Genomic DNA, 27,952 nt, shown 5'->3' on the forward strand with positions numbered 1-27,952 from the left:
CCTATGTGTGACAGCCTGGCCTAGCATAGAGTTTGCTCGCCTTTATCTAAATGTGTTTTTGCTTTATTTTGGTTACCTTCAAGATCATAAATATGCTACAGTACTACAGATGTAATCATGGCTGAATAGGAATGGAGAGAGGCATGTTAATAAACCTACATGCCTAAGAACAAAATTGTATGTTAATACCATCGGTTTCAGGTACCCATCGTCCAACTCCGGCACCAGTCCTTGCTCACTGCCCCCATCCGCAAGACCCAGTTCATTCACAGGATCTGCTCCCAGTCTGAGGTTCCTGCCAGAGCATGTCACAGCCCCCTCATTTGCTGGGTATTTTTATAGGTCTCCTGTGCAGAGCAGAGGTAGGACAGCTTGCAGTGCAGGAAGAGGACAGATAAAACTGCCCCGCTGTGCAGATTTAGTCCATTTGCACTGGCTTTCACATAGAAAACAAATTGCAGCCTCTTACAAGGGGCCCTTTCCTGCACTAGCAATCCTGAAAAAATGCAGCAAAAATGAGTAAATCAGACAACTTCACATCAGGAAGGAAAAAAAAATGGATACCACTTCGACAGCTGCTCTCATAATTAAGAACAGATTTCATCACTAAACTCTTGCTGGTTATGTCTGCAGCAAAACAAATACACAGATGTGAGGCATTAGCAAAATGGAATTTTATACAGGGTAACCAAACCAAATTTACCTTTTGTGCTTTAAAATATTCTATTAAAAATATAATCTAGCCAATGATAAAAAATAAGGCAAGTCCAATCTATAAGCATAACTATATGTCTGTCTTCATTTTGCAGCTAAATTTATTTTGGCATTCTACCAAATTCACTTTCTTTTTACATATTCAGAATTGCAAAGATTTCCACAGACATGACTTATTTCAAATAATGAAAATGTGCTACTAGTTTCTTTTACTCATAAAAACTGCTACATTTATTGCTGCCTCATTTTATCCATGTTTTAAAAGACTGCATGGCACACACAGTAAAAAGGAATAGCATTCGACTTTTTTTGGAGATAAATTAACATTCAGCTAATCACAGGAATAAAAGTGATAAAATTAACAAGATTATATTAATGAAATGCCAAAAAGAATGCTGAAGTTAAGAATAAAATGCACAAAAGTGGGCAAAAATAATTTTGTAACTAGAAGGTAGTCAAGATGGAGGCCACTTGTGGGTACATGGGGTGATTTTTGGAAGTAGGTAGGTGCCAAGAGAGCTTCTAGGGGAACAGTGATACTAGTAAACTGGATGACAGTTACATATCTGTGTTCAGGTTTTAAAATTCTTTAAGCTGTGCTTTTCTACATATAAACTGCATTTATCTAAGAAATAATCAAATAAAAAATAAAGGCATGTATTAAATTTATTTTCAATGTCATATATGAGTACTAACTTTAGCTACAAGCTCTTTACCTACTCCATGCATCCCATATTCATAAAAATTCTAACGCTACTACAATATATTCTCTACTAATGTTACTTGTCAAGTCATAATTTCACTTTTAGAATGACTGGTCAAAAAGTTAAGCTTAGTGTTCAGAAAAATGTTCCAGAAAAATCCTTCTTGTATTATGCTGAACTGATTACTCTGTCAAAAAACTTGGATGCTGTTGGCCTGAGAGATAAGACAGCTAATAAGGCATTTGCCTTGCATGTGTCAAACCCAGGTTTGATCTTCAATCCTTGGCAACCATTTCATCCCCTAAACACCACCAGCAGTGATTCTTGAATGCAAAGCCAGGGATAAGCCCTGAATGCCACTGGGTGTGGCCCAAACAAACAAACAAAAAAGATTTGCATGTTGAATAATATTTTAGAAGTTGGAATTGCACTATAAATAAGCATTAAGCATTTGAGTACGTAGAGAAGTAAAGTTATTAAAACAAGTTCATGATGAGGTTGGTGTATCCCTTCCTTAATCCCAGCTGGAGCTTTGGCAGACAAAAAAGCTGATAGTTGCAAACATAATCATACATGCTTTTACTTTAAGTAGCTTCCCAGCTGCCCTTCTCAAATGGTGACCATCAATGCATGAACAAGGGGTCAAAGGCATAAAGAGACTTTCTTTGCCCCGAGAGGAGGGTCTCCCTGACCTCTGTCTTTATGTTTGTTCATCTATTTCAACGTTGTTACAAAAGCTGAATTCTCTTCTGATAGCTTGATCCTACACAGTAATTAATGTTAAACCACTAAACTTAAATAGGGACAAGGAAAACTATATCCTTAGTCTGCATTAATCTATTTGCAGTGCACAGTTATAAAGGAAAGCCCTAGAGAACTTACATGCAGCACAATGAAACTCCGTAAACTGGTGCTCATTTACCGAGAGAGTCCAACAGTAGGTTTAGCTCTCACATGCAATGATTCCTCAGACAGACAGACACCTCAGAGGGGGCTGATTAAGCTAATGTCAGTTGAGACCCATCCACAGAACCTCCTGGTAAAGTCATCTGAGATTCTGCTTGGACCCAGGACAATTCAGGGCTATTTAATTTTAATTTATTCTCAACATCAGCTGGAATAAGCATGTTATTTAGATATTTGCTTATACCAGACTATGGAATTTGTTATACAGAATGCTTTTATAGCCAGATTAAAGAAACTAGATTTTTATTCTAAGTGGAAATTAAATGATTTTCAATTTCTATCCCCTTACAGTGTAGAGACACTTTTCTCATAAATGAAAGCCTTCCTTACACCCTAAGGAAGAATTTATCCATAAATTTACTCCTGTGCTACCCACCCCTTTAAAAACGTATTCTCTGAGATCAAGGCATGTAATTTGGCAGAGGAGTGCAAGTTAACATATATGAGATGAGGTCTCAGGTTTGATCCACAGGACCACACATAAAGTAAATAAATACATAAAATACAAAAATATATTATCTAGTATTTAAGAACGTAATGCTCAGCCAGAACTCTGACAGGATGTAAGATATAAAATATATTGTTTTCCCAATATCCAACATAGAATGATGATGTCTATTCACAAAACTTTATGAATCTTCCGTGAAAAGAACTGCTATGTATTTTTTAAATTTTTTTTTTAAATTTAACTCAACTTTATAACTTTAAAAACACTAGCGTATTAAACATTATCCATAGAGCTGAGGATACAAAGATGAATGGGACAGGGTGCCAATCTATCTGAAGCTCACAGATTAGCAAACAGCCATGTGAACTGAATGAAAGCATAGTTAAAGGAATGGATGGATGGATGACAGATGGGGGACAGGCAATCTTGTGAAGGAACACAGAGTAGCTCATTCCATAAGGAGCAGGGCTTTCACTAAAGAAGGCTTTGTGTCAGCTGCCTTGACGAGGGGGGAGTGAGTGAATGCAAAAGATTTGTGGTTTGGAAAAATGGACCATGTAAGCATAGAATGTGGGTGGAAAGTTTGGAGTGCTCCAAGTGTAGTGAAATGTTGGCTCAGTGTGGTGACGACAACAGTACAGGGAAGTCAATCATCAGATTACGAAGAGTTCTCAGTATCTAGTTGTTTGATCCTTTAGGTTACTGCTCTCTAGCATGGTTCTCAGAATATTAATTCCATGAGCTACTACGTACAGGGTCAGTCCCAGTTCAATTGCCAGAAATCCCCTGAGTACCATCAGAAATGATCCCAGGGTCAGAACCAGGAATAAGTCCTAGTGTGTACCCCACCCCAAATTCCACAAGTTGCTTTACAAATAACTACTTTGTGATCATTAAGTCTGGAGTATGCTTCACCCTATATTCTTCCTTTCAGAGATTCATAATATCAACATTGCTAAGAAACCTGGCACTAAAAGCTAACTTAAACAACAAGTTCACAGAACCAGTAACATCTTTTTAAAACTAATGTTCTGTAGACTATATGAAGATTCTCTGAGAAGTAGGGCAACAAAAGGAGCTAGTGGATCAGGAATGCAATATGAAGAGACTTTATTTTTCCTTCTTAATTCTTAACCAGAAAAAAATTTAGCATTTATCTGTAGTGATACAAATGATGAGCTAAGTTTAGACTCTAAATGGGAAGAAGCCAAGAAATGATGGAACAGAGATGTTGGCTCTCACTCAGGAAACGTTCTTAAAAAGAAGTAAAATGAATTAATGATGTGATTCAAGGTGAAATGATATAATGGAACAATAGCAAACAAAAATGACTTCAAAGGTTCTAGCTAGAGAGTTGGAATGTCCACCTTTAATCAAGACACAATTTCAGAGCAAAGACTTGCTCTGCAGAAATGCAGAATAATTTAATCTCTTTATCATATGTTCAGGGTATCATAAAAACATCCATCTAGGCATATCAAAAGACAGAAATATGGAGATATAGGGGCCAGAGTGATAGTACAGTGGGTAGGGTGTTTGCCTTGCACGCAGCAGACCCAGATTCAATCCCCGGCATACCATATAGTCCCCCAAGCACAGCCAGGAGTAATTCCTGAGTACAGATCCAGGAGCAACCCCTGAGCATCGCTGGATGTGACCGAAATAGCAAAAAAAAAAAAAAAAGAAGAAGAAGAAGCATGGAGATACAGTTATACATGAATTAAGGCTCTTGTTTAGTTCTTGGTACCGTATATGATCCACTAAGAACTGTCAGAGTAATCCCCAAGCAAAGAAAACTAAGCCCTAACCACAGATGGTAAAACCCCCAAAATAAAAAAAAATTTCATAAGCTTATAAATAAACTCGGAGCTAGAGGTACATATTACAATCATGTAGATGGCATATTAAGTTACTGAAATGGGTGAATATTTCCTGAAAAAAATAAGTACACATAAATATCACACTCATCTGTGGGGAGAAAGGGACTCTTCTTCACTGCTGGTGGGAAGGCCAACTTTTTCAGCTCTTTTAGAAAACAATATGGACGATTCTCAAAAAATTAGAAATTGAGCTCCCATTTGACCCAGCAATACCACTCCTGGGAATATATCCCGGAAAGGCAAAAAGGCATAGTAGAAATGACATTTGCATTTCTATGTTCATCGCAGCACTGTTTACAATAGCCACAATTTGGAAAAAACTGGAGTGCCCAAAGACAGATGACTGGTTAAAGAAACTTTGGTACATCTACACAATGGAATACTATGCAGCTGTTAGAAAATATGAAGTCATGAAATTTGCTTATAAGTGGATCAACATGGAAAGTATCATATTGAGTGAAATGAGTCGGAAAGAAAGAGACAGACATAGAAAGATTGCACTCATATGTGGAATATAAAGTAGCAGAGAGGTACGAGCTTGCAATGATGAAATTTCTGGCAGAAATTTCTCTGGACTTAGTTACTAAAATACTAAAATACAGAAATACAAAACCTCGTGGCCACTATTGTAGCCACGCAATTTAATATCTCTTCATTCTCAGCAGTGGAAAACAAATTATCAAATGCTTCCCTTCCAGCAGGTCTGACTTTGGGTGGGGGGGAACTCCAAACAATATTAGTGAGTTTTTTGTTGAACTATTGAATGTAATCAAAGTAAAGAGAAAGTAAAGTGAAATTTATCAGCTACACAGGTGGGGTGGGGGGTTGGGAAGGTGGGGGGTTAGGGTGGAGGTTTACTGTGGTTCTTGGTGGTGGAATATGTGCACTGGTGAAGGGATGGGTGTTTGAGCATTGTGTAACTGAGACTTAAGCCTGAAAGCTTTGTAACTTTCCACAAGGTGATTCAATTAAATAAATAAATAAAAATAAAAAAGGTCAAATGGCTCGTTCTAATATAAGTGTTGCTGTCACTAAAATTTTTAAGTAAATTATGAAATTTATCTTCGAACAATCTACCTTTGCTCAAATAGTGCCTATCTTATATATTATGGAGAATATGTTGTGTGCGTGTGCACACATCACATTTGTTTTGACTTTCTATTCATTGAGGCACTGTGTGATTTACTGTTAATGATAGTTTCCCATGTACTTAATTCCAACACTACACCCATCCCCACTTCCCCAAGGCACCATGGCCCTCCCTCCCGACCCCTCCTTGCTCACCCCACCGCACCCTGCCCACAACAGGCAGGAAGACTCAGTTCTGTGAATAAGTTTTCCCGTTGTACTGTCTTTGGTCTTTTGCTGCTCCATTACTCTGCATCTTTGAGTACCACGTATGAGAGAGATCATTCTCTATCTTTCCCTTTCCTTCTAACCAACTTCACAAAGCACCTTATCTTCTATTTCCATCTATGTCATTGCAAGCTGCATAGTTTTGTTCTTTCTTGGAGCTAAAAGTATTTTGATCTTCAGAAGGAAGAAGTGAAACTAAATCCAGATGATTAATTACATAATATTGCTTGGGACTTGAAGTCAACTAGATGAACATTTAAAAGCTATTAAAATAGCAAGATAGTTAAACAGTTAAGTAGGAGAGTAGCACAAAGATCTGGAAGAATTTTACACCTTTTTTAATAGACAAGTTAACAACAAATGAAAAGCATTCAAAATAATTCCAAGACATCAAATTCCAGAGAAACCATTGTTAACCTGACTAGATTATTAAGATGAAAACAGCTGAAAAACAGAAACTGTAGTTTGAACATTGTCTGAACATCCAGCCTCTGACAATACCAATCTGGAATACACGCTGGATACTTCAACCAAGGAATAAAAACAAATCAAACTTTACATAATGAGCTAGCCCTCACGTTCCCCCGGAAAGGTTACTTGGTTTACCAATCCTACCTATCCTACCCTTGCAGCTTATCTGCAAGGAGGAGGTAAAATAATTTCTTTTCCATTTGATAGAACTAAAGAAACATCTGGAGAATGAGAGTCTCTTCTAAAACTCTGCCTTGCTCTAGGAAAGCAGAACTGAGAGAAATTAAACCCTTTACAAATTTCATGCCTCCAGGCAGTGTGCTGAGTGCGACCTTCCCTCTGTTTTGGATCTGGGTACCACAGGCAAGTCAGACTGGCGCTCTCTCTGATCTATATAAAAGGTCAGCCCGTATTTCCAGATCAATCTCTGTGGTATTCCATTTGCTAAAACAGCAGCTCAAATTAATCTCTGCTGTTCAACATTCACAAGGCAAGCTTGTCTTTCCCTGACACTCCAACAATTTGGGGGGGGGGGGGAACAGCTGAGTCAGAATGTTACTGGAGTATATGTATGTTTATGCAATTTTTTTAATATCCTTTAAGTTTTTTTCCTATTTAAACCTTTAGAACCTTATCACAAAATGTTTCAGCCTTTGCAGATTAAATAGAATTTTTCCATTAAAAGAAACGTAATCAATTTCAGCAGGAGGGGGGAGAGGGAGAGAAGCACTTGGAAAAGCAAAGTATATTTATTTCCACTAAAATGTGTAGATTGAGACAAACTTACTCTCATTGTCCTTTAAATTTAAGCTATATATTTATTTTTCATTTAAATAGTATATATGTTTTAATTTCTAATCTAAGGATATTTTGGTTTACAAAAAAACTTATTGTATTTTACTTCTGGCTACTTAATCTGTAAAATACAGCTCAGGAAAAAATCACATTCATAAAACCTGTTGGTAAAAAGATAAGCAGTTTATTTAATATCTAATTAAATGTGGTCACCAGAGAAATCACAGCTTATGAAACTTTATCAGAAAAAGATTAATCCATTTCAGGCTTAACTCAAATGTCATAAGAGAACTCATGAATTTAGATAGGAATCCACTTATTATCCAAAGACATTTTCATATTAAGTAAAAGGAGTCCATATTGCTGGCTATATTTATATTTAACTTCAATGAAATTCATATACTTTGTAGCTATCACAGAGTTCAGGGACAATTTCAAACTAGGATAATGTAACAGGGAGTCTTCTTTTCCCATTTATCAAAATTTTGTACAGGGTTCAAAAACACTATTTGAATTTACAGAAACCAATTCTTCACAAATACAAAAAAATATCACATAGACTTGGCATGTTAATTCAAAACAAACAATTCAAAAATAAAACAATTGAACACCTGTTTTGGGCACTGGGGAAATAAAGATAGGGAAATTAATTCCTTCCTTTTGAAGAATTTTTAAAATGAGAGATGAACCTTAAATAAGCAGCCACTGATATAATTATTGTAACAGGACAGAGGCTTCTTAAGTTTCCCCTAATCAAGTCTCCTTTCCTTAGTCACACTTCCTCCACAAGAATTAATTTCGATCTGGACATGGGTGACCCAGAATTAAGGCTGGATGCATTCCCCAGCCTGCCTGGAAGCGGAAGGCCAGGTACTAATTCAGGCCAATGGGAAATGTGGCTCTGGTGGTTGGTGCTCCTTGCAGGCAGAATCTTTTAAGGGATGGATATTCTTTTTCCATTGTTCCTGAGGGCTAGAGAGAAAACGGACTATCTAAGATCACAGGGAGAAGGGTCACATGCTATCATGACAGAGTGCAAAGCAACAAGCCTGCACTTAGATACATAAAAAATAAAGGAAATTCATTAACTCCTGTTTATAAACTGCTGCTTTTAGACTCAATTACAAACAGTAGCACCTGACTCTAATTAATATCTGAGATATTAAGACAAACTTCTTTGACTGAGCAGTTTGATGCTGGAAAATGCTCCATTAAAATGAAGAATCAGGGGCAGGAGCGATAGTACAACAGGTAAGGCTGTACTATCCTTCCTTGCATTTGGCTGACCCAGGTTCGATCCTCAGCATCCCAAACAGCCCCCTGGTGCTTCCAGGAGTGATCCTGAGAGTAGAACCAGGGGTCTTCCCTGAGCATAGCTGGATGTGACCCAAAAACTAAAAAAAAAAAAATAGGTCTAAAACTCAGCTATGAAAATTTTGCAAATCATGGTGCATTAATAAAATTTAAAAAGAAAACCCTTAATAAAATGAAGAATCAATAATGTAAGTTAAGGAAAGTTTAACTTCTAACTTTACTGTGTAAGGTAAAGCATAAAATCCTGTTAATAATCAGCTTTGGGGAAGAAGTGTCTGTGTGAGTGGGGTCTCTGATTTCTCGGAATCCAGCCTGTAACGCTGAGGGCTTCTGGAAGAAAGGGCGGGCCTGGGGAGGATGCCCCAGAATTTCTGACACCCTCCATCTGGGGTTTCTAAACATTTCCTTCCTTTGTTCAATTCCCCTCTGTCTCCTTTGCAGTTCCATTTCTCCCACTGCCTACCAGCACAGGACTGCAGAGAGAAGGGTCCTCAGCCGCTACGGACCTCACCCCATCTCCAGGTTTTAGAAACCAAAAGCAGGACCAAATTCCCAGTCCCTCCCTCTGACTCCAGCCCAGAGAGTCCCTTCACCTGCCAACTCCACACGTGGAGCTCCAAGCATGGGCTATGTATAACTCCCCTTTGCCTGGATACATACTAGTCTGATCAATCCAATAAGCTCCAATGAAGTCCTGTTCTTCAGCACAAGCTTGACCCCATAGGAAATACTTTTCAGAGGCACACACTGCTGAGCTAGCCTAAAGGAACTATAAATAAGAGAGACAAACAGAAGAAATAGGCAGCAATTGGAAATCTTGTGGACGAAACCAAAGCTAAGACCTGGAAGCTAAGGACAGGTCCATTGGAAGGCCGGCCACCAAGGCTGAGAGGCTATCAGGGTGGACAGTCCCCTTTAAGCTGCAGGGTGGAAGCAGAGGAGAGAGGGCCGCCACTGAGGAGATCTTCCATCAATAATGCCCTCTTGTTATATTTTCAAGGTGTCCAAGAATTAGGAGTCAGGCAGGTGGATCTGTACTAGTCCTCAGGGCTTGTAAAAGTAGTTAAATGCAAGTGGTTTCCCTACTTCCCACTCTTCTACTTTCTGCTACATAGATGAAGGGTCAACCATTTACTGAGGATTAAAGGTATGCTAAGGGTCTGGGACCCCAAAGCAATGTAACTAGCATTTTGAAGGGTTTGTCTGTACGACAACAAATAAACAAACTCTAGGTAAAAATGTGGACTCATTCCCATAAATTATGAAATGACACACTACTATAAATAACTTAATTAGGGACAAATGAAGCACAAAATGACCTACAAAGGAAATGGGTCACATGGCACTCTGAGAATCAGCATCCCCTAGCATCAAGGGCTGCCTCTAAGGATGGCATGTTTCCTAGGTCTTTTCGGTCCCTGAGAGTTAATTCACCTGGCAGGAAGTATGAACACTTGGCCTTTTCCCTCCTGTCTCCTTTCCCCAAACAGAAACCCTCAGTGGCCATGGTATCAACAATATCCCCCTCAACACACACACATACACACACACACACACATACGCACACGCACATGCACATTCATGCACACACACATGTGTGCACACACATACACACACATGTACACATATGCATGCACACACATTACACATACACTGACACCCACACACACGTGCACACATATGCACATGTGCACACACACATGCACACACATGCATGAACATTCACATGCACATACACGCACTCATACACACTCCCTTTCCCCCCAATGCCTTGACTTCTGCTCATAAAGCCAGATAAAGGAGATGGAGGACAATAAGCAAAGCACACAGCAGCACTGTCAGAGCCAGTGCTCACTCACGTTTATTCCCAAGGCCAGCACAGAACTGCACGGTTTGCTTTAGTGCACTGTGTTTGCATCATCAGTAAATATGGTTCCCGTTCCTCTTTGCAATAGCAGCTATAAATTACATGTTGGGAGTGTTTGGCTCCTCTGCTCTCAGGAAAGGGCTTGGCAGGAGCAACCGAGGCCCCAGGAGAGCAGGTCAGTGGCTGGAAGGGAATGACTTCTTTAACTCATGTCTTAAATTAACTAATCAAGTCAACGAGTACCTACTGAGGACCAACTCTGGCAAGCAGAACTAGGAGTCTTGTGTTCAAAATAAAGCAGTAAAATCAAAACAAAAATCCTTGTTCTTCTGCACCCATTTTCAAGTGAAATTCAACAACTGCACCTCAATATCTGAGTCCTGAGCTCTCAAACCACCTATGACTAAGCACCTTAAATATTAATAAGGAAATAGAGGGACTATGATATGATAATAATGACTGATTGTTATTGTTGTTTACTGTATGTCATTTTTCTAAATACTGTACAAATATTAGCTCATCAAATAGTCATAAAAATGTTAATAGTTACTTTTCTATTGAATTGTATCGTTCATGATTTTTAAGCTTCAAATGAAGATAGCTTTTATGATGAGGTTAATATTAAATTATTAAATTATCTAGATGACCTTCTAGAAAGAGTGAAACTGGAGAGACACGCAGAGATCAGAAAGGCCACATGATGATTCCAGGAGACTATCCACAAGTCAAAGAGACCTGGAAGTTTCTCCCTCAGAGGCCCCCAGAAACAAAACAACAGCTGTGACATCACCACTCAGCTCAGCTTTTAGCCCCCAGCGCTGTCAAACAATAGATTCCAGGTCACCTATCTGTGATACGAAGTGACAATCCAGGGGCTCTAGCCAAGGGATGGAGGTGTAATCCTGAGGCACACAGGGAAAGCCCTGGAGACAGGTGACAGAGATAGCGCCTGGAGAGAAAGCCAAACACAGCTCAAGGAATACCCAAACCAGTGACTGAGAGAGATAATATCCAAGTTAATATCCCCCGAGTGTGTCTGTAGGTAGTGAAGCCCGACCTTTGGTCAAAACAGAAAGCCACAATGTCCAGGGGTGGCTGAGAACATCACACGTGCTGCTATTGAAGGGGATTGTAACTAGCAGCAGGGCCACTGCACCTTCCTCTAAGGGAGAGGTATTGCGAATGCTGGCTAAGCATGTGAATAAGCAGCTGCCCTTCACGGCCCAACTAAACATGCTATTAAATTCTTTGTGGCTTCAAAGAGATCTTTTTCAAAGAATAATTCCAAATACGTACTTTAAACAATTTTTTAACATTTCCCCTAGTCCAAGTCTTACAGATTTCTGTACTTCACTTAACTTGAAACAAAGCTCAAGTATGATATATTCCACCATAGAGAGCAACAGCTCAGGAAAGCTAAATGCATGCAATTAGAAAAAATATTCAATCCCAGACCCAACAATAACATTTTAGGAGGGGGGCACAGAATTACATAAGGGAGAATAATTCCACTCAAGCTTTGCTATATTAATCCAGAATAATCTCAGCCTTGAATATTTTAGTTATTTCTAACAAAAAAATACAAAAGAATTTTTAGAATTTCATGTCCTGTTTCCTCCCATGTCATATCTTTCTGCTGGTCCCTACATGCATATGTAAAACATCCATTCAATAATACCAACATATAAAATTTTTTTCTGCTTTTGTTGTATCAGACGCATTTCTAATAAGATTAATGTAGCCTCTATTTACAGAATACTCACTATATTCTGGCTCTGCCAAGCGCGTTACATACCTCATCTCGTCTATTTCTCCCCCTAATGACTTGGCCAAGTAAATCTCATCGTTTCCTCCACTTTGTACATAAGCAAACCAAGTCCTGGCAAAGTTTTTGGTATATCTTTTTTTATTATTGTTGAATCACCATGAGATACAGCTACAAAGGTTTCATGATTGAGTTTAGTCATACAAGGATCAAATACCCATCCCTCCACCAGTGCACATTTTCCACCACCAATGTCCCCAGTATCCACCCACCCCGTTCAACCCCTCCCTTCCACAGCAGACAATTTCCCTCTTACTCTCTCTCTACATTTGGGCCTTATGTCTTACAATACAGATACTGGGAGATGTGTGCTGAAAGTAGATAAAGGACAAAACATGATGGCCTCTCAGTATCTGAAAGTCCTGGCAAATTAAACTCCTTGCTCTGGTCTAGAGGCCTGTAAGTACAAAGTCAGGATCGGAACCTGTTCTTGCTGGTTGGCAGCTGTGATCACTTCACCACTAACCTCCAGCATCCATGTGAATGGAAAAGCTTGTACAGGAGTTCTGACCAAGAAAGGATAAAACTCAAAAGGAAAAAAATTCCCCTGCTGGACTAGACAGAGAAACTCCTCGGGGTGGGAAGATGAGGGAGCACACACCATCTTTTGAAGTGAGTCCAAACACAGGAATTTGTGCTCTTGATTGGTCCCAGGCATAGTGTCAGCACAAATATAAGATTTCAGTGTAGGGGAAAATGGGCCTATAACCGCTCCAGATGTTTTCTGGGAGAGCAAGCTTTATTGAGAACAGAAAAAATGTTCAAGGAAACAAAGCAGGTCTGGTTAATAACTTCCTGTTGGGTGTTGCCTTTGATGGCTTCATCACCAAGAACAGTTTTCCACCCTGGTGTATAGAAAACTTGGCTTTATGACATAAATCTTAATGAGCTCAGACACAAAAGGGGGTGGAAAAAGACACACCTGCACACTTCCCAACAGGAACCAGCGTAGTATGCTTTTTTCATTGTTTCAATAAAAGGTTATAGAAACAAGTTATTTTTTTTCTTTAAGTGACTAAATGCCTTACATTTTGGGCCTTGCTGGCTAAATATGAAGGTACCAAAATAAATGGGAACATTTCCATTTGCTAGCCTTTGTTATAACCTGTATATAACACAGAAAGCAAGCGTTTCTATCTAGCATCTGAAACCAAAGTTGTGAATCTTCCCTTCCTCAGTCTGCACAGTCCAAATCCTCCATATCTCACCAAGAGAATGGAGGAAATTTGCATTTTGTGATGAGGAAGAACTGTGTGTAACCATCTGTTCTGTTACTAAGCCACCGTCTTAGCGACCTATTCTCTGTTGAGTGGGTGACAGTTGACAGAAGAGTTGGTAGGAGGATGGTGAGGTCACCAAAGGGAATTCGCATCCTGACAGTCTCACGCCCGCTTCATCGATGAGCAATTATAGAGTATACTTCAATTCGGAAAACCTAAACATATCAAATGTGGTTAAGAAACTTAGACTAATGTGAATATGCAACATGCTCACTGCTTTACAGATGCCTTTTTAACATGACAGCTGATGCCAACTTTAATTTGGAAGGTATCCATGTTCAGACAAAGGTAACCAAGAATGATTTAAAAAATTAGAAAGTCTGTATCATTTATCTCCCTTGAAATTTTTCTAATTTCAGTTACCTGTTTTTCTAGAAAGTTATAAGACTATGTAATTACAATGCTTTATCTTTCTGATCTTCTTCTGCGATGATTTATAAATGCCTGTCATGAAAACACTATGATGAAGCAATACTTCCTAAACTATCTAATTGCTTAATTTAACAAATAAAATTCTGATGAACCCAAACTGAATCCTGTACTGTGCTCATGTGATAAATTATCAGCCATTCTAAAGCCCCTGATAGTCTTTTAACTGATAATTACATGTCAGTATCTTTTTCCTCATCAATGACTAAGCCCAGGGTAAGTCACTGGCTTCCAATCTCTTTGGCTTCTCAAATGGATCCTGTTCTCAGCCATCAGTGTCCTCTGCAAGAAAACTTTCAAATCTTTATTTACTAAATAGTAAAGAGAAACACTTGTGTACATTTCTGGAAGAGCATGCTGTCTACCCAAGCAAAGTGGCTGCACACTCTCTGCTATTTCTACTTCCCTTGGTGGCCCTGCATGAAGAGAGGCCTTCCAGAGTATCACTTCATTTTTGCCTTGTCTCTGTCAACTAGCATGCAAATACATATTTTTCAATTTCCTGTTTTGTTTTCATTTGGGGAGCCACACCCAAAGGTGCTCAGGGGTTACTTTTGGCTCTGCACCCAGGGTTCACTCCAGGGAGGGTTGAGGGACCACATGGGGTGCCAGCGATCAAAACTGGGTCAGCAGTGTGCAAGGAGAACATCCTACATGCTGCACTATTTCTCTAGCCCCTGTATTTTTTTTAATTCTACTGAGTTTAGGTTATTATAAAAAACTTTTACAAATATAAACTTATTTTTAAAGTTTATTTTAGGCACCACTAATAGTGTTAATGACATGGTCTCATAAAAATGCCACCCAGCCCTCACATTCCAGATGAGTGTCTACTCCCTTCACCTTCTCCCAGCCAGCTCACTCTTGGGGAAAAATTCCTACTAGTGATTAGTCCCCAATTTCAATTGTCTTTGGGAATTGCTATTTCCCTACTCTGCTTCTTTAGATCCCACACAAAAGAAAGATCTGTACTTGTCTCTCTCTTTCTCCACTCAGAATTACACTCTGCAGATCCATCTAGCAGCAGCAAATCTCATGGCATCTCTTCTTAAATTCCACAAGCAGTATTCCACCATGTACGGGTACCACAGTTTCTTCACCTAATAAGCTGTTCTTGGACACTTTAATCAAATGCACATGTGGGCTATTGTGAAGAGTGCTATAATGAACAAACAGTGCAAATGTTGTTTCTGAAGAGTTTTGGGGCCCTTGAATTGCTGGAAGTGAATCTGAGAAGTGAAATTGAAATTGCTATGAAATTGAAAGCTCAATTCCTAGATATTTTAGAAGTGTCTACATTGTTTTCAGGAACGGTTGGGTCAATTGACACTCCCAAGCACAGTGCATGAGTGTCCTTCCCCGACATCTCTACCAACACCAGTAGTTTTATTCTTCGTGATGTGGGCCAGTTTCACTGGTGTGAAGTGATAGCTCATTGTTTTGATTTTCATTGCCCTGAAGACCAAGTTATGCAGAAATTTTTTTCATATGCCTTTTGTTCATCTGTATGCTTTTCTTTGAGGAAGTCCCTACTCATATCTTCCTCCCATTTACGATGTGGCTTTGTTCTTCTTGCTTAAGACAATGGCATTGAATCATTGGAGATATCTCTAATTAATGTCATGAGTGTTTTACATATGTATTCCTCAATGCAATTTATGAGTTCAGGTATGAAATCAATGTCTTAATCCATTTTGAACATACTTTTGTGCATGGAGTTGGATAGTGATCTGTGTTTCTGTTTTGGTATGTGACTATTTTTCAACACCATAGGAAGAGCCTTCCCATGCTCCACTTCATAGCAAAGATTAACTGTCCATATACCTAGGGATCTGTCTCTGGACTCCAAGTTCAATTCACTAGTCTGTGAGTCTACTTTGTTCCAATATCACATAGTTTTTATGACTACAGTTTTATTATATATATTCTATATATGTGTAGAATATATATATATATTCTATATATGTATAGAATATTCTATATAATTTGAAGTTATAGAAGAGAAGCCTCTGATCTTCCTTTTCCCTAAAATTGCTTGGGATATTTGAGACACTTCAGGTAGGAGAGGAGAGGAGATTACTCCACATACATTTCAACAGCATTTCATCTGCTTATTTTTAAATGCCGTGGGTATTTTTATGGGAACTTCACTGAATATGTCTGATGCTTTAGGGAGGATTTCATTTAGCAATATTAATCTTTCTCATCCATAGGCAGGGGATATATTTGATTTCCTATTTTCCCCTTTTATTTCTTTGAGTAGTGTATTGTTGTTTTTATTGTATAAATCTTTTAACTCTTCATTCATATGGATTCTTAGGTACCTGATTTTCTGAAGCACAATTGTGAATAAGATGTTTTGTTTCTCTCACTTATAATTCATGATTTACATATAGAAAAATCATGAGTTTTTGCATGCTGATTTTGTAGTCTGCCTTTAGGGTACAAGACTACTGTTTCTAGTGGAGTTCATGCCCAATTCAATCAGCTTAATCAATGGCTGAATAAATAGCAGTGCTCCATCATTTAAAAAAAAAAGACTACTGTTTCTAGAAGCTTTTCTGGAGCTACAGTTATAGCACTTGCCTTGCATGCATTCAACCCAGTTTTAATCCTCAGCACCACATATGGTCCCTGATTCTACTCGGAGTGATATCTAAGCACAGAACCAGGAGTAAGGCCTGAACACTGCCAGGTGTGACCCCCCTCAAAATAAATAGATCTTCTGTGGAATCTTTATGATTTTCTATAGTATTATGTCAACTCTATATAGTGAGAATTTGACATTTTTTCTGATCTAGAGGCCTTTAATATCGAAACTTGTTATTTTAATAACATTTCTTCTTATTAAATCAATCAAAGACAGATACAGGAATACACCAGGGCACTAGTGCTCTTATCTTTCTGGGCACCTCAAGCAGGAATTTCTCCAAGGCTCCACGAGGAGTAAGCAATGTGTTAATATGGTGCATGTGTTTGAAAAATTTGTCAGAGTAAGATAATTTTTTTCCTTAATGGGATGTCACCCCAAAACAGGAGGGAAAAAGTCTGTAGCTGCCTCTATAAAAATCTATAGCTTTCTCTTGTAAGCTCTCAGCCCCATATATCTGCATCCTGGATTATAAGTTAAGAGCTAAACACAATAATGTTTGCAGGTGGAACAAAAAATAAATCAACTAGAAATAAGACTGTCCTGCCCTGGAAGCCACCGTTTCAACAGCATTCTTCCACCGCTCATTAAGCCAGTGTCTCTCACCTAATAGTAACCACTTCTGCAAGTGGCACTCCAGAGAAGGATCCGCTAATGAGGGGTTGACATCCAGAATAAAAGGCTCAGCTATAACAACAAAAATATGTGTTTCATTAAACACAAAACTGAACTGGGAAAAACCAGCCAAGAGGCAGGTGTATCAGTTAAGAAATCCCCTTGAGGTCTTTAACATCCACATTAAATTGCACTGAATTTTTCTATACTAATTACCTATTATTGAAGACTAAAGAATAAAAACAAATAATTCACCATGGCAGCAGAGAGAATGCAGATGTTATGAGGGAAAGAATAAAGAATATGACATTTAAAGTCAGGCAAAAGACAATGATAAATTCCAAAATTTCAAATACAAATATTTTTGTACTCCACAGAGAAAGAAGGCAAGGGAACTTTCCCAGAGTAGAGGGGACCAATTTTTTTGTTTAGTTTGGACTAAGAAATAAATTTCAAATTTAAAGCTAAGTTCTAGATTCTAATTTATTAAATCCATGTAAATTTTTTGGAGGTGGAATCCTCATTTTTCAAAATTTCTTGCATCAGATTATACAAAAAATTAAAATAATTTTCATATGAAGAGTGGGCTCACTCCATGCTACTTGATCATGCTTTCACCTCCTTTGTCTATATGTTGTGTTTACCTGCCACTTCACATTTAGCCACCAAAGTCTTCATCTCTTGCTCTCCAACTGACATTCTGAAGAGGTATTGGTAAAGAGATGCATCTTCCCTTATGTCATTTCCTCTATAAATTTCCCTTAAAAACATACTCCCCACCTCTCGGGAAATCAATGTCAGTACGGAGAGAAACCTTCAAATGGTGGTATCTGTGTAAAAATCCAGTCATTAATATCTTCATTATTTTCTATTTGCATTATTTTATCTTTTCCAAAAACTAAAACCAAATATTTCTTCCAGAAAGAGTAAAAGCCTTAGAGTTGATAAAATTCTTTAGAGTTTATGTTATGATTATGAACTTTAGAGGAATGTCCTACAGATTACTGAATGATGTACTTGCAAAATGGCATTTCTTATTCTCCTGGAATGTGATTTATGTTTGTAAAATCCTTGGAATTTTAAAGAATAACATATACAATTTACATGTAGTACCCAACTGGTAATTAAGTAAGATTAAAGTATAAATTGTGAGAGTAAATTTACTAAACACACAAGTGCTAACAAGTTTCAAATTACCATATTTCTCTTTTGTAAGGTGGTATCTATATGTGCTTCCTAAAAACTTTAAAAAACATAAATATTTGCAATTGGCACATTTCACATCTATAAATCTATAATAAACCAAAATAATGAACTCTAACGTAAATTAATAACCTACAGAAGTTACTAGTCCAAGGGTCGGAAAGATAACAGAGTGGGTCGGGTGCCTGCCTTGTCCATAGGAGCAGGTTTGATTCCCTCTCTCCTTATACCCCAAGTGACGTCAGGAGTAAGACCTGTGCACCACCAGGTATTATCGCCCCCCACCAGAAAAAGCCAAAAAAAGTTAACTAGTCTATGTATCATATAATTTTATCACTAGAATCTGTGTGAGCATCTTCGAGTAAAATATTAACTCTTCTATGAGGCTAATATGTTGATGTCCCAATTGATACACAGTAATTTATAAAATGACAATCCAGAAACCCTTGTCATATAACAAGAAATGTCAAACCACTTTCTCGTTTGTTCATTAAATGAAATGAAAATACAAAGAATACCATGGGCACATTATTACTCCAGCTCTAGCATGCTGATTCCAGCACTGCAACTTATGTTAATTAAAACACATTCATTTGTGAGTCACTAGTGGTACACATTGGCCATAATGTTAATATGTAAAAGAAAAATCAACCTGTTCTCATATACTGTGTTCTATAATTTACAGTTTATTCTAATTATAATCCATACTACCACAGAACAAAACTTTGTAGTCATATTTTCCTTTTTGTGCTTTAGAAAACTGTCATCAATCTGTAATATAGTCAATGTGACTCTCCAAAATGAAACTTCATTTTCCATCCATATTTGCTCTCCAAGTACTAGTCACTTTAATTAGCTTTTTTACTAATCTCTTCGATAATGTGGTTTTCTTGTTTAGAATTCTATTATTCCATACAGCTAATTAACATATTATCTAATGAAACAAATAATACTTTTTAAATAAAATCAAAACGCAAACGAGAAGAAACAAAAAGTTACAACTTTTTCATATTTATATTTTTTCATACTCTAGGATCATTTTTATCGGACATGAATGGTGCATACTTAAGACAAATGGATGTGACCCCTATATATTTTAAAGTAGATGGGACAGCTGAAAAATCTGAACCATCACCATGTTAAACACTGATTAACTTAACCAATAGCTTAATCACTTACTATTAGTCATAAACAATGATTTTCAATTCTTAAATCATTATTATGCATAATTATGATTTTCCTTGTAAAGTCTGTCCTAGAACATCTCAAAATAGATTTAAAGAATAAATACTGAGGGGGCAGAGTACAGAGACTACAGAGACTAGTGCACTGTACTTGCTCTAATACAGCCTTGCAAGCGGCTGACACAGGTTTGGTCTCCGGTACCAATATGGTCCCCTCAGTTCCAGCAGGAGTGATCCCTGAGCAAAGAGCCAGGCGGAATCCCTGAGCACTGCCAGATGTGGCCCAAAAAACAGTTTTTAGAACAATGAGTTTAAGCCTGTTTACATAAAAAATAACCTCTTTACAATACTAAAACGGCAACCTTTGAGGTACTTTTAATATATACTATCCCCATAAAAATTGATTTATTCACCAAAATAAGCCCCACTAAAACTACCAAAACAAAACATACCAGAACTGTACTGAAAAAGGTATTCCTTTTGGAAATCACGAACACACAGCCGTGTTTTTTTCAAACTTTGAACTTTTTGATCATATCAATTTGGTGCTCCAAGAACTCATTATTTATGTGTTCAGTTAGAGATTGTTATAAATCCTACCACAGGAAGAGAGCTGCAGAATGAAAGCATCCTGAGAACTAAATTTTCCATCCTCTAGAAGTCACTCAGTTACTCAAATGCACATAAGTCAGACTGAGAAAAAGACTCACCTCGCCTTGCTTAGGGATGCTGAACTTGGACAGCCTGGCCTTGGTTCTGGCAGACTCCGGTTTGGTGGCTGGGAGGCCCCGATACGAAGTGCAGTGCATGCTGGTTTCGGAGGGCGACTTAAGCTTTGGAGACTCATCGGGAGCCTGGTCTTGGCCATCCATTGGCCGCACATATGCAGTCGGTTTCTGTTGGACCAGGCTGGGTTTTGAAGCCAGGGATGGAGGAAAGGCTTGGACACAGTGTCCTCCGCCTCTGTGCTTGGCTGCCATAGCAGGTGGCCTTTCCTGGGTCTGCAGACCCACCTCTACATTGCACACTTGTTTGGCCCGCGGCTGCTGTCTGCCAACACCATCTCCAAGCAAGGTCCTGAGAGAACCCTGTTGCGCTGAGTTGGAAGAAGAAGAAGAGGAGGATGAGGATGACAGGCTTGACACACAGTGATCTGATTGTTTATCATGGTTCTTTGGGTTAGCAGATTTGTGCAAATCAAGCAACCTGTGTCCATGCTTACTTGCTCTCTGTTGGCCATCAGAAGGTGGGTGCCCAGTCTTCTGCCAGCCCACAGCGCCCCTTTTACTCTGCGGCACGGGAACAGTTGCTGGTGTGGAAGATGTGGTATTACAAACTGATGGAGTTGGGGGCGGGGCTCTTGAATCTGCAGCAAAATGTTCATCGATTTTGTTCACAGGAGTCTGAGGAATGCCAGGTTTGGGAACACCAACGAGATGACTCTGATTAGACCTATCAGTTAAAAAGTCCTTCATTTCATCATAATTGCCTAAAGTGTTCTGGATCCGGTTGGAGAGCTCATCCCCTTTGTTAGTCTGGAGAAATAAAAAGACAACATCCACACGGGTGTTAGAGGTAACAGAGACACAGGAGTGATGGAGAGAAGCCTTCCTCAGCCAGAGAGCTAGGGTCACCACACTTAAGAGTGAGAACTGAGCACGGAAATGAAAACAGTCACTGCCTCGAAAGATGTTAGTCAACGCTTTACAGCACAGAAGAATCAGCTACTCGTGACCTTGGTGTCCATGAACATGGCACCTTTCCCTGCTATCTTGTTACCGTGTAGCTACAGAAGCCAAGAAATTTACTCTTGCGCCTTCATTAAATGGTTTATGTTTAGTTTTTTAGGACTGGATTTTATTTTCTTGATGTTTTTGTTTTCATGGTCGCATTGGAGGACTTTCTTGTAAATTACTGGACTCTAATTATGATGTTTCCAATTTCTAAATATAAAATTATTCCTGTCACAAACCCAGAGTGAGAGACAAGAAAAGTGAAAGTAAAGTTTAAAAGCTGAATGTCTAAGAAACAATTTAAGATAGTAGAAGCTGGAGGGTATTTTGTTTTAGAAGGGAGCATGCATTTCTGATCTTTGATATCACTTAGAGATAATCTAAAAGTTTCTCATGAGGCACTGTAGCCTAATCATGGTCCCAGCATTATCCATACATGACGAATATGCAAGCTGAGCTCTTAGTAGTAGGGTGTTTCCATAATAGGTTAGAGAACATAATAAATGTGCTGACTTTAAAATCAATGCAAAGATCAAGTCTATACTATTGATAAATATCACAGCAAGATGTAATAATATTAAACGAAAATTACATTTTACCAAGGGGTAAATGTAATTACATTTGCCAATATATCCATATGAACATGTAAGTTTGTTGGGGGAGAGAGACCCCAGACTTGGAGGCTGAGCCACGCCTCTGAGCAAAGCACTCACGTGGTCAGGACTGCTCTCCGAGGGGCCAGACAGAGCACAGCAGGAAGTATGCTTTCCTGGCATATTTGACCCAGGGTCATTCCTCATCACCCCAAGCCCCACCAGGAGTGATCCCTGGGAGCAGAGAGAGGAGTAAGCCCTGAGGACCACTGGTTAAGTCAGTCAAAAAATACATGGGTGCTTCCATGGGTAGATGAGTTAAGGTATGAATGCAAGGTAGATAAACAACTGAAAGCAATTACCTTGTAGGGTTCACTGAAGAGGGAGTAACTCGAATTGAAGTTGCCATCATCCTGTTGAGTTTCCTGATTTCTTCTTTCTCGTTCTTTCCTTCGTAACACATTTCTATCTGGTTCATAGACACTACATTAAAAGAAAGAAAAGAGAACAACCACATACACAAAATTAATGTCTAAATCCCAACTCAACATTCCCTGGAATGCAGAAGTTTAGTTCATGCACAAATGGCAATGGTGACAAATGGTGAAGGACATGGTTCTGATCAAAGCCAGCCTAGCCAGGCATCAGGCACTTGGCACTGGATCATTACATTCCTCTGAAAAAGAACAATCCTCAGGACAAGTTCCAGCCAGCACTAGCTCTCTCTGCCTGATAAGTGAAAAAGGAAATATCTAAGCAACTTTGACAGGAGACGACTAGAGTAATCTTCAGCAGACAGTAATTACAGCAGTGTGTAAACAGAAATTATGAACGTATTTCCTCCTTTGACACAGTCTCTGAGTTACGCAGGGATGTTCCTGCTCTTTGCTCTCTTTCCTTCCTTCTGAAGGGCGGTATTTCTGCAGCGATCCTCTCATTAACTAGCTCCCCAAAGAGCTGTTAAAACTCCATGCTGCCACAGTTCCCAGTTATGAGACTTTTCCTGATTTCTGTTAATCAGTCGTCAAACTACTACTGAATCAATCCTTCTTTCTGATATATTTGACACCATCACTCCTCCTAACTATGAAAAATGTGCCAGGAAGATGAGGTGCAGGAAACGAAGGGAGAGAACGGAAATTGAATTATGGCATGTCATCAAGGACCTCAGCCTTTTTCTTGAAGAAAATTAATATCTATTCTCCTCAAACACAATTATGAAGTGACCAGGCACCAGATAAGTAGATGAGCTGAGGAAGAAATAGTGTTCCTTTCCCTGACCAAAGAGACTATAATGGGGATAATTCAAATAATAACTAGGAAGTGGCCTGTTTACTTAAAGAGAAAATATTCTTGTTTGTTTTTAGCTTACTAAATAAAGGAACCTACCCTCTGTGGAGACAACAACGAACACTACAACTTTAAAGGATTCATATCACCGTCAAAATAAGCACCATCTCATTTTCAACAGAAGCATTCAGTTCACTGGCCTCATCAATGCCGTCATTACTTTGGTCTAAGTCCCCACGTGGTCCAGGAATCAGATGCCTGAATGGGTTCCTGGACAATGGCCGAAGGACAGTCAGTTCCCTCACCCACAGCCCGGAAGTAAGAGAAGAGCCGCCATCAGTGTTCTCACTATGTCACTATGACACACGATGTTCCACAATGGTACAAGATTTACACGTGAAATAGTGCCCAAAAGTAGAGAGAGTATGGGGTAAATTGTCTGCCACAGAGGTGGGGGAGAATTGGGATGGCGGGAGGGATACTGGGGACAATGGAGGTAGAAAATGTGCACTGGTGAAGGGATGGGTGTTCAATCCTTGTATGACTGAAACTCAAACATGAAAGCTTTGTAACTGTATCTCATGGTTATTCAATAAAAAAAGATTTATACATGAAAATAATCTACAAAGAGCTTTGGAATAGCTTTGGGAGTCCAAGAGCAAATGCACAAGCTATTAAAATGTTACTAATAAAGGCATCTGTGGTTTCAAAGACACAAATGAAAAGAGAGTTGTATTTTAAAGTAGAATTGCTACCTTGAGTAAAAAAATACATGTGTCAGGTACAGGACACATAAAAAAGTCACAAAATAAAGATTGTGCTCTCAAAACTAGCATATACTTTGAATTCGCTATCTATGGGGTAATGCTAAATATGCTTCCAGCAAGGCTGTGAAAGCACCTAAGGCGTTTCATTTAAATGTAAGATTAGGGGAGTGTTAAAATATCCAGAACATGTAGCCTATTAGCATTTTAATTCATCCTTAGTACATTACCCAAAGTTATTAGATTTGAGACTCCAATCAGTGACCTTCGTATAAAGGGAGTCTGTGGACACAGTCCCAACCCCAGCTCCAGTGCGGGGTCACTGAAGACTCTGGAGGGTTATGGGACACTGGCTGTCCTAAGGGACGTGAAACCAAGTAGCTCTCTATGCACAAGGACCAGGCAGTGGAGGAAGAGTGCATAAGACACAGCCCCCTGACGGACATTTGCTATATGAATCCCCATGTCTCATGAGCATTCCATGGATTTTAAATGGAGATTTTCTGTGCACACACAAATGGGCATGAAGAAGGTGTTAACCGAAAGAAGAATTCTCATTTTACAACAAACTTGTTCACTTGGGACACAGCATCAGCAATTTCAGCCAGAAAAATAACCTCTCTGGCACGCACACCACCTCCTCCCCTCTCTTGTAGCTCAGGCGACTATGATGGCCCAACTAGAAACTGCATGCACGGGGTTTCCACACACGTGTGTGCCACCTCCCACGGCCATTCCAACATAAACAGAGACTGGTGGGATGCACGAAGAGCCCATATGTAACATGCAGCATCATTTAGGATGATTCCTGGGCTACTACAAAGGCCCCAGAACACAAATAATACCTCCTGCATCTGCTGGCTGATGACTGAAATTCCACAAGAAGAGAGTCATTCCTCTGGTTTAAGATGTCTTCACCCCTGTAAGAAATGTAGACACCACAAAAAGGGAAAACACTTTAAACTTGATCTACCTGCAGGTTCTAGTGTGAGAGTTTTTCAGTCTTTCCCAAAGACCAGCGGGGCAAGGATGGGCTCAGGGGGAACAACAGATAGGAAGGAATCTAGCACAGGGACATATGAAAAGCACGGTGAGAACAAATCTATGGACTCTGTTTCATAACATGACTTAAATGTCTTAGACAAAGGCACTAGAATAAAAGCCAAATCACATAGGCAGATAGTGGCCCCAAGCCATTACTAAGGCTTAGTTAAGGATCCCTCCTGAACGCTGCTCCTTTTTATAATTTTATTATTATTTTTTGTATGTATATTATTGTTTTTAGCACAGCAGGTAGGGTGGTTGCCCTGTACTCAGCCAACCCGGGTTCAGTTTCCTCTGCCCCTCTAGGAGAGCCCGGCAAGCTACTAAAGAGTATCTAGCCCACATGGCAGAGCCTGGCAAGCTACCTGTGGTGTATTCGATATGCCAAAAACAGTAACAACAAGTCTCAAAATGGAGACGTTACTGGTGCCCACTCAAGCAAATCAATGAGCAAGGGGTTGACAGTGACAGTGAATTTTTTATTAGTGAATCACCCTGAGGTACAATTAGAGACTTACAAACTTTTGTGCTTGCATTTCAGTTATACAGTGGTCGATGGATGCTGGGACCATTAGTGGTGGAAAATGGGCACTGGTGGAGGGATGGGCACTGGACCAGCTGCTCCTTCCTAACTATACTCGCCTTAGTCCCAGGCCATGGAAGCTTTAGCAGTGCTTCCCAAACTTGTTTTACACCACTCCCCATTTTCAGAAAAAAAATCACTCAGGGCCCCTTAAAAATCTCACTTCTTTAAGAAAACAAAGAGAAAAGTCGCTCTTCCAAATGTACTAAACTGATTGCCCACCCCGGCCCTCCACCCCTCCATCATGCCTGGGCTCCAGCTAGGAAGGGGGCAGTCCCGCCCACTTTGGGAATGGCTGATTCAGGATGGTCAAGTGCCTGGCGAGATAGGGCTCAGCTGCTAAGGGAGGTAGAGGTGGTCTACTGACACCCCAGCCTGTGTCATCTGCACACACCATCCACTGGAAACTCACTAGCTCTTCTACGCTGCCAAGATGCTTGGACCACGTGGGTTCCTCTGCATCACCAGGTGCAGTCAGAATGATCAAAAATCATCAGGAGTGGGGAGAGAGCTCAGAGGATGGGGGCATGCTGCAGGCACTCCCTCTACTACATGTTCTCCATATCCCTGCCAGGAGGGGCCATAGCAGCCCCCTGAACCACTGAGGAGAACCCTAAACAATACCAGCCTTGCTCTCGAGAGAGTCAGCTAAAGGGGCAATGCTTTCTGAATGCCTTTTTTAGACTCTCTTCTTGGTGGGAAGCCTTATAGCCTCCACCCTGTCTAATTCAGCCCTACCTATTGATAACTCACTTTCATTCTTAACTAGAACCATAAACCCCACCCCAACCCCGTCCTGTCCAGCAAGCAGGCTAAACTATCAAAAGGCAAGTATCATTATAAGAGAAAGTCAGGAGTTGCCATCCCACCTCTCCCCAGATGTCACTTTGAACTCTCCCGCCAACGACAATATTTCCATCCATACAGACAGTATCACCTCACAGCAAGTGCACCATCCCATGAACTACAAGTGAAATCAGTACAGGCTCTCACCACACCAGCGAGCGTCTGTCTCTTGCTCTTTAGCCATTAAAACTAGCCCTTTTTCTCCTCTGCTAGTCAAATGATGCAAAGCTCATGCTACGAGCTTTAGAAGCAAAAGCTTCTGACATGCTGCAAATCAGGTCAACTCATCGGTGGGAGGGAACTCTGATTTCCGCTCTCCCAACATATACCTTAAATCAGTACTGACCTCCTCTCCAGAGCTATGTTTCTTTATTTCTAGCAGATGGTAAAAATCTCTATCATCTGTAAAATTGTTTCTTACTTCCATGAACACTACAAGAATTCCACTCCTCAAATGTATGTCACCAAATGTATTTATTTATTTTGAATAAAATTGGAGGCAGCCAACTGCGACAATATTATTTATTATTTATTTCAGAGACATAACATTCACTGAAAATGAGGAATTTTAATTAACTCCATTCAAGATTTATGTTTTAAAGAAAAAACAGCAAATAAAAACCATAGCCAAGTTATTTTTCATCATTTCCCATTAACTTGCTATTACTATGTAAATTGAGATAACTTGTAAGGCTGAGGCTAAAGTCAATTATGCTGGTTAAGCAGGAATAGATGTTCAAAGAAGGAACTATAATTTCTAAAATTAATTTATTCTTGATGATACAGTAGCAGAAGGGAATTGAATAATAGTAATACCTTTGAGTTTGATCACTTCCCCTTTCCAGTGAGCTCAATATATTATATTCAAGACCTTAATTAAATGTCCCTGAGACAAGACAAGGATGGTGCACATTATTACTAGGTAAACTGGTTTAAAAATCAAAGAAATTGGGCACTGGAGCGAGGGCAGCTTGTCTCTGGCAGCGGCACAACTGACTGACGACTGGCCAGCTGAGGCTCCTGGGTCAATGCCTTCGAGGCCCATATCAGAACATTCCCCACACAGGATGCTTCCCGCAGAGTGGCCATCAGTGCCAGCTATGCCAGCTAACTGCACCCACCAAGCAACAGCTTTGATACACTTTATTCTTGAAAAACTGAATTAATACAAACAACTAGCCATTATGGCCTTTCTACAGATATGTCACCGAAGAAGCAAACTTGAGGCCAAGAGAATGAACAACCTCTCACCAATCTACAGAAGAAAAGAGAAATTCATTATATTTCAGGGTTCCTCTATACATAAGAGAAACTCGACTCCCTGAGGCTAAAGAGCATTTCCCAGATGTCCCCTGGATGCTACAGCAGGAGGTGCTGGTGGAATAAGTGGGCTTCCCC

At 39.5% G+C, this 27,952-nt stretch overlaps 1 protein-coding gene across 8 annotated transcripts in view; it reads right to left on the reverse strand.

Moving 5' to 3' along the window:
- The window catches only part of AFF3 (ALF transcription elongation factor 3), a 602,210-nt gene that overhangs the window by 477,412 nt on the left and 96,846 nt on the right, over positions 1 to 27,952 (reverse strand). For 4 of the 8 annotated variants that reach the window (XM_055122983.1, XM_055122982.1, XM_055122981.1 and 1 more), the window contains exons 2-4: positions 24,927 to 25,001; positions 22,390 to 22,510; positions 20,412 to 21,236 (exon numbers count right to left, since the gene is read on the reverse strand). In XM_055122983.1, the coding sequence (XP_054978958.1) occupies positions 20,412 to 21,236; positions 22,390 to 22,510; positions 24,927 to 25,001 (1,021 nt within the window). The remainder of the gene's footprint in view (positions 1 to 20,411; positions 21,237 to 22,389; positions 22,511 to 24,926; positions 25,002 to 27,952) is intronic. The other 4 variants (XM_055122987.1, XM_055122986.1, XM_055122985.1 and 1 more) reach the window with 2 other exon arrangements.

This window comes from Sorex araneus, chromosome X (genome assembly GCF_027595985.1).
Source record: "Sorex araneus isolate mSorAra2 chromosome X, mSorAra2.pri, whole genome shotgun sequence".
Classification (NCBI taxonomy): Eukaryota; Metazoa; Chordata; class Mammalia; order Eulipotyphla; family Soricidae; genus Sorex; species Sorex araneus.